The sequence below is a fragment of the Homarus americanus genome, unplaced genomic scaffold, assembly GCF_018991925.1.
Source record: "Homarus americanus isolate GMGI-L3 unplaced genomic scaffold, GMGI_Hamer_2.0 scaffold32929, whole genome shotgun sequence".
Taxonomy (NCBI): domain Eukaryota; kingdom Metazoa; phylum Arthropoda; class Malacostraca; order Decapoda; family Nephropidae; genus Homarus; species Homarus americanus.
The window spans coordinates 9,795,316-9,811,651 of record NW_024737097.1 but is presented as its reverse complement, the minus strand read 5'-3'; the positions used below and the strand labels follow the sequence as shown (position 1 = coordinate 9,811,651).

Sequence of the window (16,336 nt, the reverse complement as noted above, 5' to 3'; positions counted from 1 at the left end):
TATATATATGTATATATATATATATATATATATATATATATATATATATATATATATATATATATATATATATATATATATATATATTTCATGTAGAATCACAATGGATACGTGGACGAGATAACTCTCTATTAAACCACACAGGAACAGCCTAATAATAATTCATTACCTCCTATCGTGAGTTCTGTTACTTACAAATTATCCAAGTGGTTGGTTAGGATGCAGTACTCCAAGTTAGGACGAATGAATGAATCCCTTATATACTTGGAGCACTCCTGAGCAGTTGCTCCAAGTATATAAGGGATTCATTCGTCCTAACTTGTCATCGAGAACTGAACCTCGGCGAGGTAGGTTCTCTCTGCTCCCGAGGTACCACGTGACCATGTTCACCTGCAACCAGGCGAAGGTCGTTAGACTGTATCCAGTCAAGCGCCCTTTGCGCAAGCAACTCAACCTCCTTGTCCTGAGAAAGTTTTTTGACTCCTCGGGAATCACGGGGGTGACAGGGGTCGTCCGCAGTGACAGGGGTGACCTTATCGTCACCTTCGCGGAATGGGGAGAGGCCCAGCAATTAGAAAGCATAAGACAAATCAATGGGATCCAGATCCAAGTTGAAGCCTGCATAGAAGACAACTTGGTTTTGGGAGTCATCTCTCACACAGAAATCGAACATCTGGAAAAAGAAGAACTGGCCGAGCTGATCGGAGACCAGCTCTCAATAGTTCGGAAGCTGACCAGTACAGCTGCCCTGGTTGGCTTCCCAAAGAAATTACCTAGCACCGTCTTACTGGGATGGGAGAAGATCCCAGTAAGACCGTATCAACGAAGACCTACTCGTTGCTACAAATGCCAGAGGTACGGCCATCTGGCGCGGAAGTGTCGTGCTCGGGAGGTGTGTTCCAGCTGCGGGACACCCGGGCACCAGGACACCAACTGCTCGGCGGCCGCCAAGAAGTGCGCAGCTTGTGGTGGCCCTCACTCCTCCTCCGACCGGGAGTGTCCCAAGTGGAGGGAGGAGTGCAGGGTGGCCAAGCTGCGGACTAAGGAAAGACTGAGCTACAAGGAGGCTCTCCTTGTAGTGAAAAATGATGAAAAGACCAATCAAGACCAGAACAAGACCACAACAAGCAAAAATCAAGACCCCAAGAAGACCACCGAAAAAGAAGAAGCCAAAATTGAACCCGATTTCATTACACTATCTTTAACGCCGTTTATAGAAGTGTATGAGAATATTCCAGAAGAAGACCAGGAAGAAGAATGGAAATTGAAAAGCAAAAGAAGAAACAAGAAAAGGAAAAAGTCCAACCAATCAGCTTCGGCCGAAATAGCCTAACGGCGCAGTGGCCAGTAATCCCCAATACCCCCCCCCCCTAACTTGGAGTACTGCTCTCATATCTGGGGTGGCTCTTCTTCTGTCCAACTATTAGATAGGGTGGAATCAAAGGCATTTCGTCTTATTAACTCTCCTCCTTTAGTCGACAATCTCTCTTCCCTTTCTCTTCGCCGCAATGTTGCTTCACTCTCTCTCTTTTACAGGTACTTTAACGGGCAATGTTCCGTGGATTTGGCATCCTGTGTACCGCCGGCAAGGCCGTGGGTTCGTAACACACGTCTTGCCCGCGGTGCCCACCGTTTCTCCGTGGATGTCGGTCACACGAGAATAACCCGTTATAGTACCTCCTTCTTTCCTCACACAGCCAAACTGTGGAATGCTCTGCCTTCTTCTGTGTTTCCATGCTCTTACAATCTGTCTTAATTTAAAAAGCTGGTTTTCCGGCATCTTCGTGGTGTAGTTTAATACAGTATAACCTTTTTTTCCATATTTACAATTTCTTTCCGTTCTTTTTTTTTTCGCCCCCCAGGCTCCGTTGTGGGTCATTTGACCTGTGCCCGGGTGGGCTAATTCCCGTAAAAAAAAAAAAACTGCTCAGGAGTGAAGTAGCTACGGCATCTGTACAGCATTCCCAACTTTTGGGAGGCTAGATTACTACCCAACATAGGAGACTTTATTCCTCCATGGTATAGATATGTAGAGGATGTTCTTTGTCTATGGCCTAGAAACAGTGACCCAATGGAATTTTTGGACAGGCTTAATGATCTTGTTCCTAGTATTACCTTCAAAATTGAAAGATAAATAGATGGAGCCCTTCCATTTCTTGATATGCTTATCTTAAGAAATGGTCACAACTATAAACTTAAGGTGCACAGAAAGCATACAGAGTTAGACATTTTCATACATTTTTTATCGAGTCACCATGAATCTACCAAAACGCCATTTTTTTCTGCTGTGTTTTTGAGCTGTTTGCGAATTTGTGGCCCAAAATTTATTGAAGAACTGCAACAAATTCAGTTCATTGCACAAAAATTTGGCTACCCTTCATTGTTTGTTGACCGTTGTTTTAAAGGGACTAACAAATCCCTTTATTGTACTCATACTAAACAAGTTCCTACATTTAAGAGTATTTTGACTCTACATAAGAACATAATAGGCCGGCTGGCCTGTGCATGGCAGCTCCTGTCTAGAGTTACTACCACTCTCTATCATCCATGAATCTATCTAGCCTCCTTTTAAAACTTTCCCTATTTGTGAGCCAGTTCCTTCCTATCTCCCTCCTAAACCTAAACTTATCCAACTTAAATCAGTTGCTAAGAGTCCTATCCTGCTCGGATATTATAAGAACTTTATCTATATCCCATTTTTTGATTCCTTTCACCCACTTAAATACTTCTATCATATCTCCCTGCACTCTTCGTCTTTCTAGAGAATGAAAGTTTAGTTTCTTTAATCTATCTTGATATGGAAGGTTTCTAAGTCCCGGAATCATTTTCGTCATTCTTCGCTGCACCGATTCCAGTGAATTGATAAACATTCTATAAGAAGGGCACCAGAACTGAACCGCATAATCGAGGTGCGGCCTGACTAGCGCAAGATAAAGTTATCGCAAGGAATTTGTCCCGTTAGTTTAATCCATTAAATTACTGAACATTAATGTTGTTTTTAAGTATGACTCAACTATTACTAGTACAGTATGTTAATTAAGAACAGCCCAACCTTGACTGTAAATGGAAGTGTTTACTGCATTCCCTGTAGTAATTGTAATGGAAACTAGGTAGGTCAGACTAGGAAAGTATTACAACTTAGAATAAAACAGCACAAGTATAATATTAGAACAGCATCTGAAAGCAGTGCACTTTTCGTTCATATAAGGAACAATAATTAATCATCCCATAGATTAGAAAAACAGTACAGAAGTGTATAAAGCAACATGTGTCACAGAAAGACTTCTGGTTGAAGCAAGTTTGATTAGGGAAATTAATTCTATAAATCTTAGTGATGGTCAGTACAAAACTGATATGATACATAAATTTATTTGTCAGTGGCCCAAGGTTAAAAATGCTTTGAAAGCATTTGGGGTAGATGTAGGGTAGAATAAATTAGATGATTAGTGGGTCTCATATTTTTTACCTAACTTGACATGACTAGTTACGTCGCCCATTTTTATAAGCTCTTCTTTAGTGTGTAGTGGAGATGGTGTGTGGATTAGTGGATCCCATGTTTTTTACTTGACCTGATGTTATGTAAGGTTACCTTTGTACATAAGCCTCTCAGTTCCTGGGCATACAAGTTGAATAGATTCGAATTTTTCTCACACCAATTCTATACAAAATTATATTAATTTTAATTCTGAAGGGATTAAAAGTTCTTACAGTGGTCTGGGTGTATGATAAAGCCAGAAATGAAACGTAACCACCTACTGGTTACTCTCAACTTTACGTGAAATTATTTTCATCAAAGGTGCTGCCTGAAAAAAATAAAAAAATAAAATAAAAAATAAGTATAATTTTTTGTGACATGAAAATAAAACCGCAGACTTTTCACCGCCACGTTGGTATATTATTCCACCTGCCTCCCCCAGTCCAATTATTTTTCCCAGAACTGTACAAGTACTAACTACAGTAATGATAAAAATACTAATATTAGTAATATGATGATAATTATAAGGATAATAATGATAAATCATATCAATAAAAGACTAAAAAAATACTTGATTAAGCCTAACCATATCTAATATTACCTATGACTTCTTATTAACCTAAGCTAAGGTAACTTAACCTAACCTATGGTAACCTAAGGTAACCTAACCCAAGCTAACCTAAACACACAAGTAAAGCTTACTAACCGAAGCTGCCGCCATGTTGTTTATTCTAGGATAGACTTCATGTAATATATTCTGAAGTGCATTCTTCTTAGTGACGTTGTTCCAGAAACCTCCCATCTCCAGCAGGGTGATGGACCAAGAGGTGCTGGCTGCCTTGAACACCGGGCAGAACAACAGGTGATTCGTCCTGTAAGAGGCGTAGCAGGGGATAATGTCGAATATAGTCAAGAACTGTGATAGTGTTTCAGCATGTTAAAAATTGTTCGGTAGATGGTTTGTCCTGTACGAGGCACAGTTGGGGCACAGGTTATAGATGGGGAATTGTCAAATGGTACGACAGGTAGTTTGTCTTGTAGGTGGAGCAGCTGGGGATAGAATATACGATCAAGAACTGGGTAGTAAACTAAATTTTAGATCGTTTATCAAGTATACTGCGTAGATGGTGTAAGGTTATTGCAGTCAAGAATGAACAAAAAGGCAGGTCTTTAGCGACGCATGAAACTCGTAGTAAGGTAAACAAGGATGACCAGGAAGTGGTCACAAGCTGTGTTAGTGTGGCAGGCTGACGGTCGTCCGTCCGGAAAGTATTTGTATAATGAAACGAGTTAAAGAATATATCCCTCAATCGGAAAAATATTATATGCTAAACTAAAAATTTAATTCAGGTTTTAAGAACTTATTAAGGGAAGATCCGGGCATGAATTTTTTTTTAGAACTAACCAAATATTTTCACCATTTCTCTCATATCAATATTATGTCTAGCGAATCAATAACTATTTTGAACCAACAGCCGTACAGGAAGACAATAAACAACACTCGCTACTAAAGTCGTTCATCGGATTGTTGGTTTGTGTTGAGTGAGGCTACATAACAATAAATTAGAAAATAAGTTCAGTTAACATCGTTCTTAAAGTCTGTTAGAATGAGTAGAGAGGCTGTGAAAAGGAAGCCTAGGCAAACAAAGTACTTGGGTTCATACAAAGGAGTGAGACCTCACTTGGATTACGCAGTTCATTTCTGGTCACTGTACTGTACTACAGAATGGATATAGAATCCCTAGAAAGAATTCAGAGGAGGATGACAAGACTAATCCCGGGCATTAGGAACCTTGAGTACTGAGACAGGTTAAAGCATCTTAATCTGCACTCCCTCGAGAGACGTAGAGGGATATGATCGAGGTGTATAAATGGAAGTCAGGGCTAAACAAATGGGACATTACAAAGGTACTCAAACTATCCAACCAGGAGCGAACTAGAACAATGGTTTTAAATTAGAAAAATTTAGATTTAGGCGCGAGATTGGTAAACATTAGTTTGGAAATAGAGCAGTGGATGAGTGGAACAAGTTACCAAACATCATCATTAACTCGAATACGCTGGATAGCTTCAAACATAGGTTGGGTAGAAATATGAGCGATAGGGGTTGGGTGTAAATGGGACTGCCCAGTATGGCCCAATAGGCCCGCTGCAGTTTCCTCCGTTCTTATGTACTGTATCCCAATACCGCACTATACACTCATCTCCCTGTTTTATATATATATATATATATATATATATATATATATATATATATATATATATATATATATATATATATATATATATATATATATATATATATATATATATATATATATATATATATATATATATATATATATATATATATTATATATATATATATATATATATATATATATATATATATATATATATATATATTGTGTTGTGTTGTGTTGTAGAGCAAGAGAAACAATTGAGACCCTGCAATTGTGTGTAAATGAGGCAGAAAGAAAGTCAGCCATATCAGCGACCTGGTACTTGGTCACAATTTTTGTGATGCCATATGTCGGCAGGGTCTACCATAAGACAACACATTATGCTTCCTATATCTTCCCAGGCGGAAGACGTCTACTTGTAGTGTTAAAAATGAACGGCGCTTAGAGACCCTGACTCATTAAGTGTTTAATAGCTAATTGGTATTAGGCAGCTATCAAACAAGGAGGTAAAGTTGCGGAAATGTGATCCTACTTGGCTTTGGAGTCATGATTTATGAGGTGAAAGAAGATTATTAGGAGTTGAAGAAAAAGTGGTGAAACTGCAATACAGTAGGAGTAGAAAGAATCTGGGCTCAAGCAGATCGCTTCTTCTTTCCTATTGGTGTTTTTTCTTTGTTCTGCTCCCTTGGGTCGTCAGAACTTTGAATTAATATTGGTTTATTTATATAGTGCTGCTTATTATACTGATTTTTTTTTTTTTTACTGCGGAGTTAGTGATCCCTCCCAGGTCCTGTGTGGCTGTGAGGGTAGTCATTTTATTTATATTTTATTTTTTTATGATTTTTTTTGCTAAGGTGTTAGTTATATGTTAGTTGTGTTAGTCTAAAGTACACTGTATGGAGAGGCCTGCCAGGTTCTTAGTGGAGCTGGTAGGTCACAACAAGAAGTTACAAGTAGTCGAAGATCCCTCTCATCTTTTATTCTTCCTACACGGTACCGTCGTAGTAGTAGTAGTATCACTATTTATGAATGAATGGGTATTGGTCGTGTAACGACGGACGTGATTGGTGGATAGGTTTGCTATAGGTCAAATACGTTGGCCGTTTGGAGACACTGGTTACCACAAGTGGTGTAGGAACACATTTCCGCAACTGTACCTCCCTGTTTGATAGCTGCCTACTACCAATTAGCTATTAAACACTTAATGAGTCAGGATCTTTAAACGCCGTTCATTTTTAATACTAGACGTTTTTAATACATTATAGATATTATCAATCAGCTGTTGTTAATAGTATACATTTGTGTGGTTCAACGACTGAAGTCTGTAAGTACCGTACATTTAGTTCACAAATCAGGCAAAATGTATTAATAATATTGGAACAAAGCCACTTTGGACTCAAGGCCACACACACACACACACACACATATATATATATATATATATATATATATATATATATATATATATATATATATATATATACTTCATTTTTAGTCCATATAACACGCGGACTTTGAACATATAATCAACGACCTCACCAGCCAGGAATCGAACCCTCGACCTACTGGGTGGGACTAGGGAACGCTTACCGACCACAAGGACACTAAAAGCAGTCCTAGACTCTGTTATATTTCACACAAAGCCTGTTCATCGAGCTGATGGCGCCGTGAACCTCATTGGGAACTGCCCGACCCAGTAGGTCGAGGGTTCGATTCCTGGCTGGTGAGGTCGTTGTATATATATATATATATATATATATATATATATATATATATATATATATATATATATATATATATATATATATATATATATATATATATATATATATGTATATATATATATATACTGATGACAAATCTACAAACGATGACTGAAAAAAGTTAATAGCATAAAACAATGTGTTAGTTTCAGTGTAAGTGTTTGTAGATGTGTGTGACAAGGTAAACTATGATGACTTGCTGTTGGCAATAAAGATAACCCAACGCTCTCGCCTGTATATACTGTACTATCGTGGACAAAAGTTCGCTCCCTGTAGTGAAACTGAGACACGGGAATGAGTCTCCGAACTGACTTACCCTGATTGTTATCTGGTGCGGGTGTGCTGTGTGGGTCGATACTGCTTCAGTTTGGGAAAGAGCGAACTTTTGTCCACGATAGTACGTATACTCACGCTTGCTACTGTCAGTTTCTGCTTGTGTGGTGCCATTGTGCCTTTAATATGACCTTTGTAAAGAGCTGCGCATGTGAAGATTAAAACAACACACAGTCTCTCTTGTGTGTAAGCTACTCTGTGACACAGCATATAATTATATACTTACGAACCTAATAATAGAGCCTTATTTGACTCGACTACACTCAGTTGACCATATCTAAGCACAGAGTCAATAAAAATGTTATAAATTATTGTTTTATGTATATAGCTAACATGGGGAGCGGAACACGACTGTCATCACATTAGGTTTAGATGTTTTAAATATCAAGAATATTGTGGTTATTTTTTTTTATTGTTTCATTAGTTGTAGGTTGTTTTGGTGACATTAGTTATTAGTCATCACCAATTTAAACTTAAGAAATTCAAACCTCTTTTGTTATTTATTAAGGCAACTTCACGTTTAAAAAAAAGTTGCTGTTTTTTCGTTATATGATGTGATAAAATTTGCATTTTTCATATTTTAGTAAATTGTCAAGTTTATGTGGAGGAATTTATGCACATACTATAAGTTTACATAGTCTACTGTTACGAACCACGCCATCAATTGTCATGATCTACCTACCCAGCACTACGAACCACACCATCTATTGTCATGATCTACCTGCCCAGCACCACGAGCAACGCCATCTAGGGACGAAACCCGAGTATGACTAGTCTTAGTCACCACTCCGGGGTTTCCCTTCTCCATATCCTGGTTGTTGGTCACCTCCTCCAAGTCTTCCTCATCAGCTCCAGATCGAGGAGCGTTCAGTTCACTCTGGGAAGTGACCACACTAGGATCACCTATCCTGGAAACCTACAGCACAGTGACTACCTACTATCTTCTTCAATACTCAGCCTTACTCGTCAGCCATCTCAGCACTGCACTTGAGTATTTTGTAATCTTATATTGCCTCCCACCTCCACTTGCTTCTGTTTGTTGTATGTTGTATAAATATGTATATACTGTTAAGTCAATGTTGCGTATGTTTAGGTTAAGTATGGTTAAGGGTAAATTATAGAAAGCTGAATATTTTGTTAAGGAATTTATGGTACTTTATTATACACAACAAAAACTCGCATCCTTTGTCTACCCTTTTATAGTCCGATTGTCTGCTTTTTTTATTGTTGTTGCCTGTTGGGATCTGGGTAGACTTTTAACTATATTCTAAATCCCCAACTCGTAACACTACCCTGAGAGTTGAGGAGGCGGCACAATGGGCACTTTTCCTCACAACATGTTGGACAAACACGGTCAGGCCAGCAAAAAGAGACGTTTGCATCACATTGGGATGTTTTGTTGGCGCGTCTACCCAACGCAACGAAAACCACAACATAGCATCGAGATGAGTTTCGCCATGGATCCCGTTACTACAGTTGAGGCCTTGCAGGATAGTGCTATAATTCTTCAATTGCTGAAGCAAGTGAAGCGTCTGCAAAAGCTAAAGAAAAGACAATGGGTGTGTCGTCACGTCGTGAAGTTTGTTTACAAGTGGCGGCGGCTGGCTGGTCAAAGGAGACCCTGAATAATGATTTAATAATATTAAAGAAGTTTTAGAGTGACGAATAAATAGAAACATGTCACCGTTTTTTGTTATTTTTTTTTAAATTGTTATTGTTTCATGATTTATTTCAAATTTTACTTGAATATTTAACACCTAATATGAAGCTCATTTGAACTCGCCGCCAAACCGTTGTCCATTTCTCGCAACAGGCGAAATCCTGCTGGCCAGCGGCCAGGAAAACAGGCAAAATGTTGGGAGGATAGTGCATTACTTGTGTTTATCCAGTTGTTCGGTAGGAGTTTACCTGTCAAATACGATGTCCTTGGAGGAGAGTAATCCTGAGGGAGGGGCGAAGGCGCGGCTCCTGGGGACGGTCGCTGGGACTTTATATTCTCGGCAGGTCTTAGTCACGTGTCGGGTGCGTCGCTCTTGCTCCGCCAAGAACTTTCTTAAGTCCTGTAGGAAGAGGAGGGAGGAGATCCTCATATGAGGAAGGAGAGAGAACATCCTTGAATGGATTAGTTATTGGAGGAAGATAAAACCCATTTAAGAATAAGACAAGGAAGAAGGCAGAGTCCCATGACTCCTTAATATTACTTGCTGTTGCAGAATATGAAACAAATAAATTAACCATTCATAGGGCAGGACTTTCTCTCAGCTGAATAAAATCGTCTGGGTTCATTACACTGAAAAATATTACAAGTGTGTGTGTGTGTGTGTGTGTGTGTGTGTGTGTGTGTGTGTGTGTGTGTGTAAAGATAACCGTTTTACTGGATAATAACATGTGTATACATTTTATGAATGCTTCATAGATATACATCATTAATGCAAACAGATTCGGAATCTTAAATGGATTATACTGTAGAGGAATTCTGAGAATTTAGTGAATCTGGATGCGCCAAACAACCTAACACTACCTAACAACCTGACACAACCTTGATACGCTAACTTAGTTTGCCTAAAGCTGCTAATATTATTAATGAATTTATGAAACTAATTGTAGTTCAGTTTAAATTATATGTAAACATTGATCAAGTTTTTTAAGATTATTGTTATTCTGAAAATTTGTACAGAGTAATTACCAAAGATAATAGATGAAGATTTATTGAAGTTTAACAATAAAGATTTTTTTGCCAGTAATCAGGTATGTCAAATATAATTAATGTTTACCACTCAATATTGTCTCGTGGTCTTGTTAATTTTCCATAAATCAAAAGTAATAATCAAACTGGCGATTTAATATTAGTTGAGTGAAGGATGTGTTAATGACCATTAACTTACTTGATGTAGTGCAAAATAGATGTGGTGATAAAGTGGTAGAGTTCCCTGAACACCTGGACACACACACACACACATGTATATATATATATATATATATATATATATATATATATATATATATATATATATATATATATATATATATATATATATATATATATATATATATATATATATATATATATATATATATATATATATATATATATATATATATATATAATTTTTTTTTTCCTCAAGTAAATATTTTCTTATAATGGGCAATACTTTTGAGCACTTAGCTTTATTGCAGTCATCCAAACTCTATATCGAGCGTGTAAGCTCACGGAAGTCGATTTGCAGTACACATTTTTCTATCGAAATTCGTATTTTAATCGAAGATGAACTGAATTTATTTTTTATTTTTAAGTATATTACAAAATTTAATCAGGAGTAAATACGGTTAAGTAACTTTATATTCTGTGATTACTCCTTTTTTAACTTTATTCCCACTACCTTTCATTTTATTTTGAACAGTTCAAAACTCGAAACAATTAAGTATCATTTGAATGTTTCATAAAGAGGAATATCATATAAACAATACTCGAGACACGCTTCACAACAGTAAGACAAAGTGTGTCTGTACAGACATTTTATTAAAATATGCGAGTCAATAGGGCAAATATTATTAACACTGATAATATTACATTATATACACGGTAACATTATCGAAAACCGAATGTCGTACTGCTAGAAGAGTGTTTGAGATCTTTATGGGTTTGAATACCTACGGTTGACACCGAAGATAATCAAATACTAGCAGTATCGTATATGTACTGCCTACATGTCACTTTGGTTTGACTCAATTTACAATGATTTTGACGGTATAATGTATAAGGCATAGTCTCTGGTGAAACATACATTGGTATTTTGTATACATGTACCAAGTCCTTCAACTTGATGGTACTATGTTACCTACCTTGTTGGATTAAATATATGACACTGTTGTTGATATTATAGTATGTGTCTGATTGTCCTGGATAAAGTAATATGACTATGTATTTTGGTGACCTGTCGGTGTAATATCTGCAAGTCTGTCGAAGTAATCTGATGGAATGTCGATTTATAATGAGATGGTGTCACAGGTTATGACGCAGTTGTATAATGCAAAATATTGTCTATATATTATGAATTTCCGCGGTAGTAAAGTGCAAAACGGGGTATTTTCATATTTCCATTGAGATTAGAAGCTTTTGTATTATTGTTTTTAGTTGCATGTGCCACGCAAGAAAGCCATGAGACTATTATATTGTATGGTCAAGGACAATTATCCGTGTATAAAGAGAAGTGATGTTAGCCTCGTACTGTACCTGCTAACTTTAGGTTGTCATCACTCCAACGCTTCCCTTGTGTTATTTGACCTTAAGGCAAGTGATGTCGCTTACATTAATCAAGAGGCGTTAATAATGGTTCTTTTTGTTGTTGTTTATTAGGAGTTTAAAACGATAAATAATAATGACCTTACTAGATACGAGGGGTAGCGGTAATTAGTTGCCATAAAGTTGAACGAGTAAATACTGTACAATCAACGTGAAATACTTAACTGGAAATAAAAGTTAACTGTTTACTGCCATCAGTTCACAGATCGTAATGGTTGTTTTTATTATCAGTATTGACATAGTGTATATACTGTACAATATATAAATTACTCGTCAGTTACCGGTGAAAATTGTTGATCTTTGAACTAAAAACAAACACGACACACGGTTAGCACACATGACAACGTACACTAATGGCGTATACAAATTTCTGGGATTCGTTCTCGTTTATCTCACTTCTATTTTATTTTCCAATTTTTCATTAGAACTATTTCTCTTTTGTTTGCTTGTTGTGTACACACGTTGTGGGAGTGCCTCTATTATAGTGACCATGACATAAAAACTTTGACCTTGGGTGTGGATATACTGTAATTGGTTGACTGGGGTTGGCTTATAATGGTTCGGCACCCCACTAATGTGTTTAACTTCCACTTGGTGTTTTGTGGTGATAATTCTCTCTGTCGAATATTTTGGGGTATACATTATAGTTAATTTAAAGCCAGTCAAACAGTTGTTCCTCATCTATTTATACTTTCATATATTTTACGTCTGAAATCATATTGTAGTGCTGTTATTACTTATATTTTTATTATTAATATTATTGTTATTAGTAATATTATTATTATTATTATTATTATTATTAGTAGTAGTAGTAGTAGTAGTAGTAGTAGTTTTATATTATTATTATTATTATTATCATTATTATTATTATTATATAAACAAAGCAAACGAAGTAGAAATGTCTTGCTTGGGACGAAGAGGAATTAAAAATATCTAACTTAAGGAAAATTAAAAATGACTAAGGTCCCAAGATTGAATATGATCAACGCAGAACTGTTAGTATCGGACGTGTAGTGGATGGCGAGTGTATTAAGTATGTATAGAAGAGGGAAGAGTACTATAAGAATGTCAGAGTATGTATAATTCCTACGTATGAATGGACAATAGTAAGAATGTAAAATTATAGCCGAGTGAGACTGCTAAATATAACAAGGAAGATATTGTATTGAGTTGGGGTAAAGTGTGCCGCATCAGGAAAGTAAGAGGATGTGTGGCTCAAGCATTTGATCACGCGAATGAGTGAAAGTTATCTTGAGAAAGGGGAGAATTGACTTGTGACACAGATGCGAAAAAAGCAAGTAATATACTGTAGTTGACAAAAAAAGTGATGTGAAAATATTAAATATGGATGGGATATGACTAAATGCTGATCAGTAGCTGTTACAGGGAAAGTGAAGGAAGTGTTGGTATGTGTTGGGAAGATGGAAGCTGGTTACTAATGAGAGTAGAACTACGTCAGTGATAAGTGCCGGTATGTGTCCGTGGTTATTGGATATTTTCGTGGCCAGCATTAAGAAAGTTGCGGAGACAAAGTGAGTTAGGTGCTGATTGTTGACGTCATTACTCTGGTTTGTGATTCAGAATAAAGATCTACAAATGTTAATAAAGGAATGTGGTAGCTGGAATAGGCTTGTAAGTTTTGTTAAATTTATTAAACTTCTATAGCCCAACTCCCACTCGTGAGTGAGGCAGTAAAAACCACTTGAGTGACATAGTTGTAAACAATGGCTTCCAATTAGGTTCAAATCACATGGGGTCAATACAAGCGTGTGCTCTAGTTTTCACGATACCATTTTCTGGCTCAAATATAATTCCCATTTCATTTAAAATTACTCGCAAAGAAATTAAAGTTTTTGTAATTGCAACATTTACACGCATGTATGTTTTTATAAACGACGTCACACTAAGACGCTTTCTTCATTTTCACTTGATTATATTCGTGAAGAAAAACCATCTCCTCAGTCGACAGCTCTCAGTAGCCACGCCCAGCTAAGTGCGTTGGATTGTACTGCTGAATATAGACATTGATTGCTCGTGCTAAAGTTTTACTGTGTACAATTACTCCACCTGACTTGTACATTTGACTTAAATTTGGAGCACCTAATATCTTGGTATTTTTATACTTTCGTTTCAATGTGTCTGTCCAGTGTTCTCAGCAATATTTTGATAACCAAACATACATACCAGATTAAAATAATAATTATCATCTACATATAAGAAATATTCCCAGTCGTTCTCTGGGTAAACTTAAATTCGTCCTTTATTATTCCTCAATTCATACTTGCTTCCGAGATCGTTAAAGGGGTCCATGTCAGGGGGTCAAGAGGTGGTGCTACACAGTGTTTACATTTGTGTGTGTATAGCAGATGTTAAAAATGTTTGTAACAGACGTTAATAAGTGTGTCTCTGGGCTTTGAAAAATCACGAGAAAAATTTGAATGTCTAAATATAACATGTACACCATCAAAGAAGTATATATATATATATATATATATATATATATATATATATATATATATATATATATATATATATATATATATATATATATATATATATATATATTGTAGACAATATGTCATAACAGACGAAGGATTTTGACAACCCTACCAGATAACAGTTGTCGCAGTGTGCATTTTGAAATTTGTCGGACACATCCACCAAGATACTTTTTTTATCGCGTATACACATAATTAAGTCGGTTAGGCGTGGTTAAAAAACAACATTCGAAGCCTCTTTTTTCTGATCGAGTTGCTAAACTGTTACAGCCTGCAGTGAAGTGGGTTTTTAGTTCACAATCAAAATGGAGCGTCAATCATGAGAGTACCGCCCTAATATGTGAGGGTTGGTGACCACAGTCCTCCACCCCAAACGTTCTCAGGCTGTTTTTAGCAATCCTCTATGGTTCTGTATCTATCTGGGGACCCAGTTTTAATTTCATTCGTCCACCCTCGTCTCTGCCTTCCCTTGGCCCTCCTACCCTCAACTATGCTTATTAATATTAATGTTATTATCCCCTCATCCCTAATCATATGACTAAAGAATCTATTTTTTTTCTGTGCATTTTATGTGTTTCTCTTGAAGTTTTTGCTAACCATACTACTTCTTCGTGTGTTTTCCTGTCATGGTAACTTATTCTTAACATTCGCCTATAACGCCACATTTCAAAAGCCTCTAACCTCTTTTTGATGTTTGCTGAAAGTGTCCATACTTTCGACTCGTAGAACAGTCCTTTGCCATATACAGGTATAGCCTCTCAGCTGCCCTTTTCTCAAATTGTATATGTTGACACCAACCAAATCTCGGGGTTTTTTCTTTGTAAACTATATTTTAGACAATTCTAAGAATCTTTTCTTCTATGACGTTTCCCTCGCAAACGACATGGAACCAAGATATTTAATATGTCGGGGGGGTCCGGGGCATATTTTCCAAATGTCTGTCCTCAGCAAAACCACCCTCACCCAGTTACTCCGCCAGTGGTATAGCCAATCACGGCCCACCTTGCGCGCTGGCAGTTGTCAAGGTGCACATTTCTAAAACAAATATTCTGCCTTACAGTGAAGAATAATTTTTTTACGTATATCTAACCTAACCTAACCTAACCTAACCTAACCTAATCTAATCTAACCTAAGAACGAGAGAGAGAGTTAATGAAGACTGAAAAGACAGAGAGACTCTTCTTTCTGATACACTCCGTGTATCAAGATAGGTCTTGGTTCGGGTGATTGAATTTCCGAATCTTTTCTGACCTAAAATATAATTTATTTGATTTCTGACAATTTCATTGTCCTGGGTTGTTGTTTAAGCTATACTTTCAATTATCTTGTTATCATTACAAATGTCAGTGAATATTTCCATTCTCTCATTTCTATTACCCAACCCATGTGGTCCAACGTCTGGTGCTGCTTTCTCTTTCCCAAATTTTGAGCTAAAATCACCCATTATGACCAAACAGTCATTACACTTCGCGGATACTTTTGCTTTCTTCAAATATTCCCCCCAAAATCTAAATTTTTACCCTCTCGGAGCAGCCAGGTCAACTGTTATGTTGGCCCATACCAACTCCCTCCCCTGAACCCTCCTCCCCACAGGAATTTCAACAAGTTCACGCCAGAAGTTACTATTTCATTTAGGAAAGAAATGGAACCAGTGTTAAACAGAGGTGAACAGTGGTGAACAGTGCTTAAGTCAGTGAGAACAACTCAACAGTAACAGTGGTACCCAAGTTGACCTTTCACACAGTGAGGTCCCAGGTACCCAGTGATAACGGCCTGTGAGA

The 16,336-nt window shown here is 37.1% G+C and overlaps 1 protein-coding gene across 1 annotated transcript in view; it reads right to left on the bottom strand.

Moving 5' to 3' along the window:
- LOC121873198 (carbohydrate sulfotransferase 10-like) overlaps nt 1-16,336 on the bottom strand; it is a 102,198-nt gene that overhangs the window by 14,706 nt on the left and 71,156 nt on the right. The window contains exons 3-4 of the mRNA XM_042376550.1: nt 9,663-9,814; nt 4,182-4,347 (exon numbers count right to left, since the gene is read on the bottom strand). Coding sequence (XP_042232484.1) covers nt 4,182-4,347; nt 9,663-9,814 — 318 coding nt within the window. The remainder of the gene's footprint in view (nt 1-4,181; nt 4,348-9,662; nt 9,815-16,336) is intronic.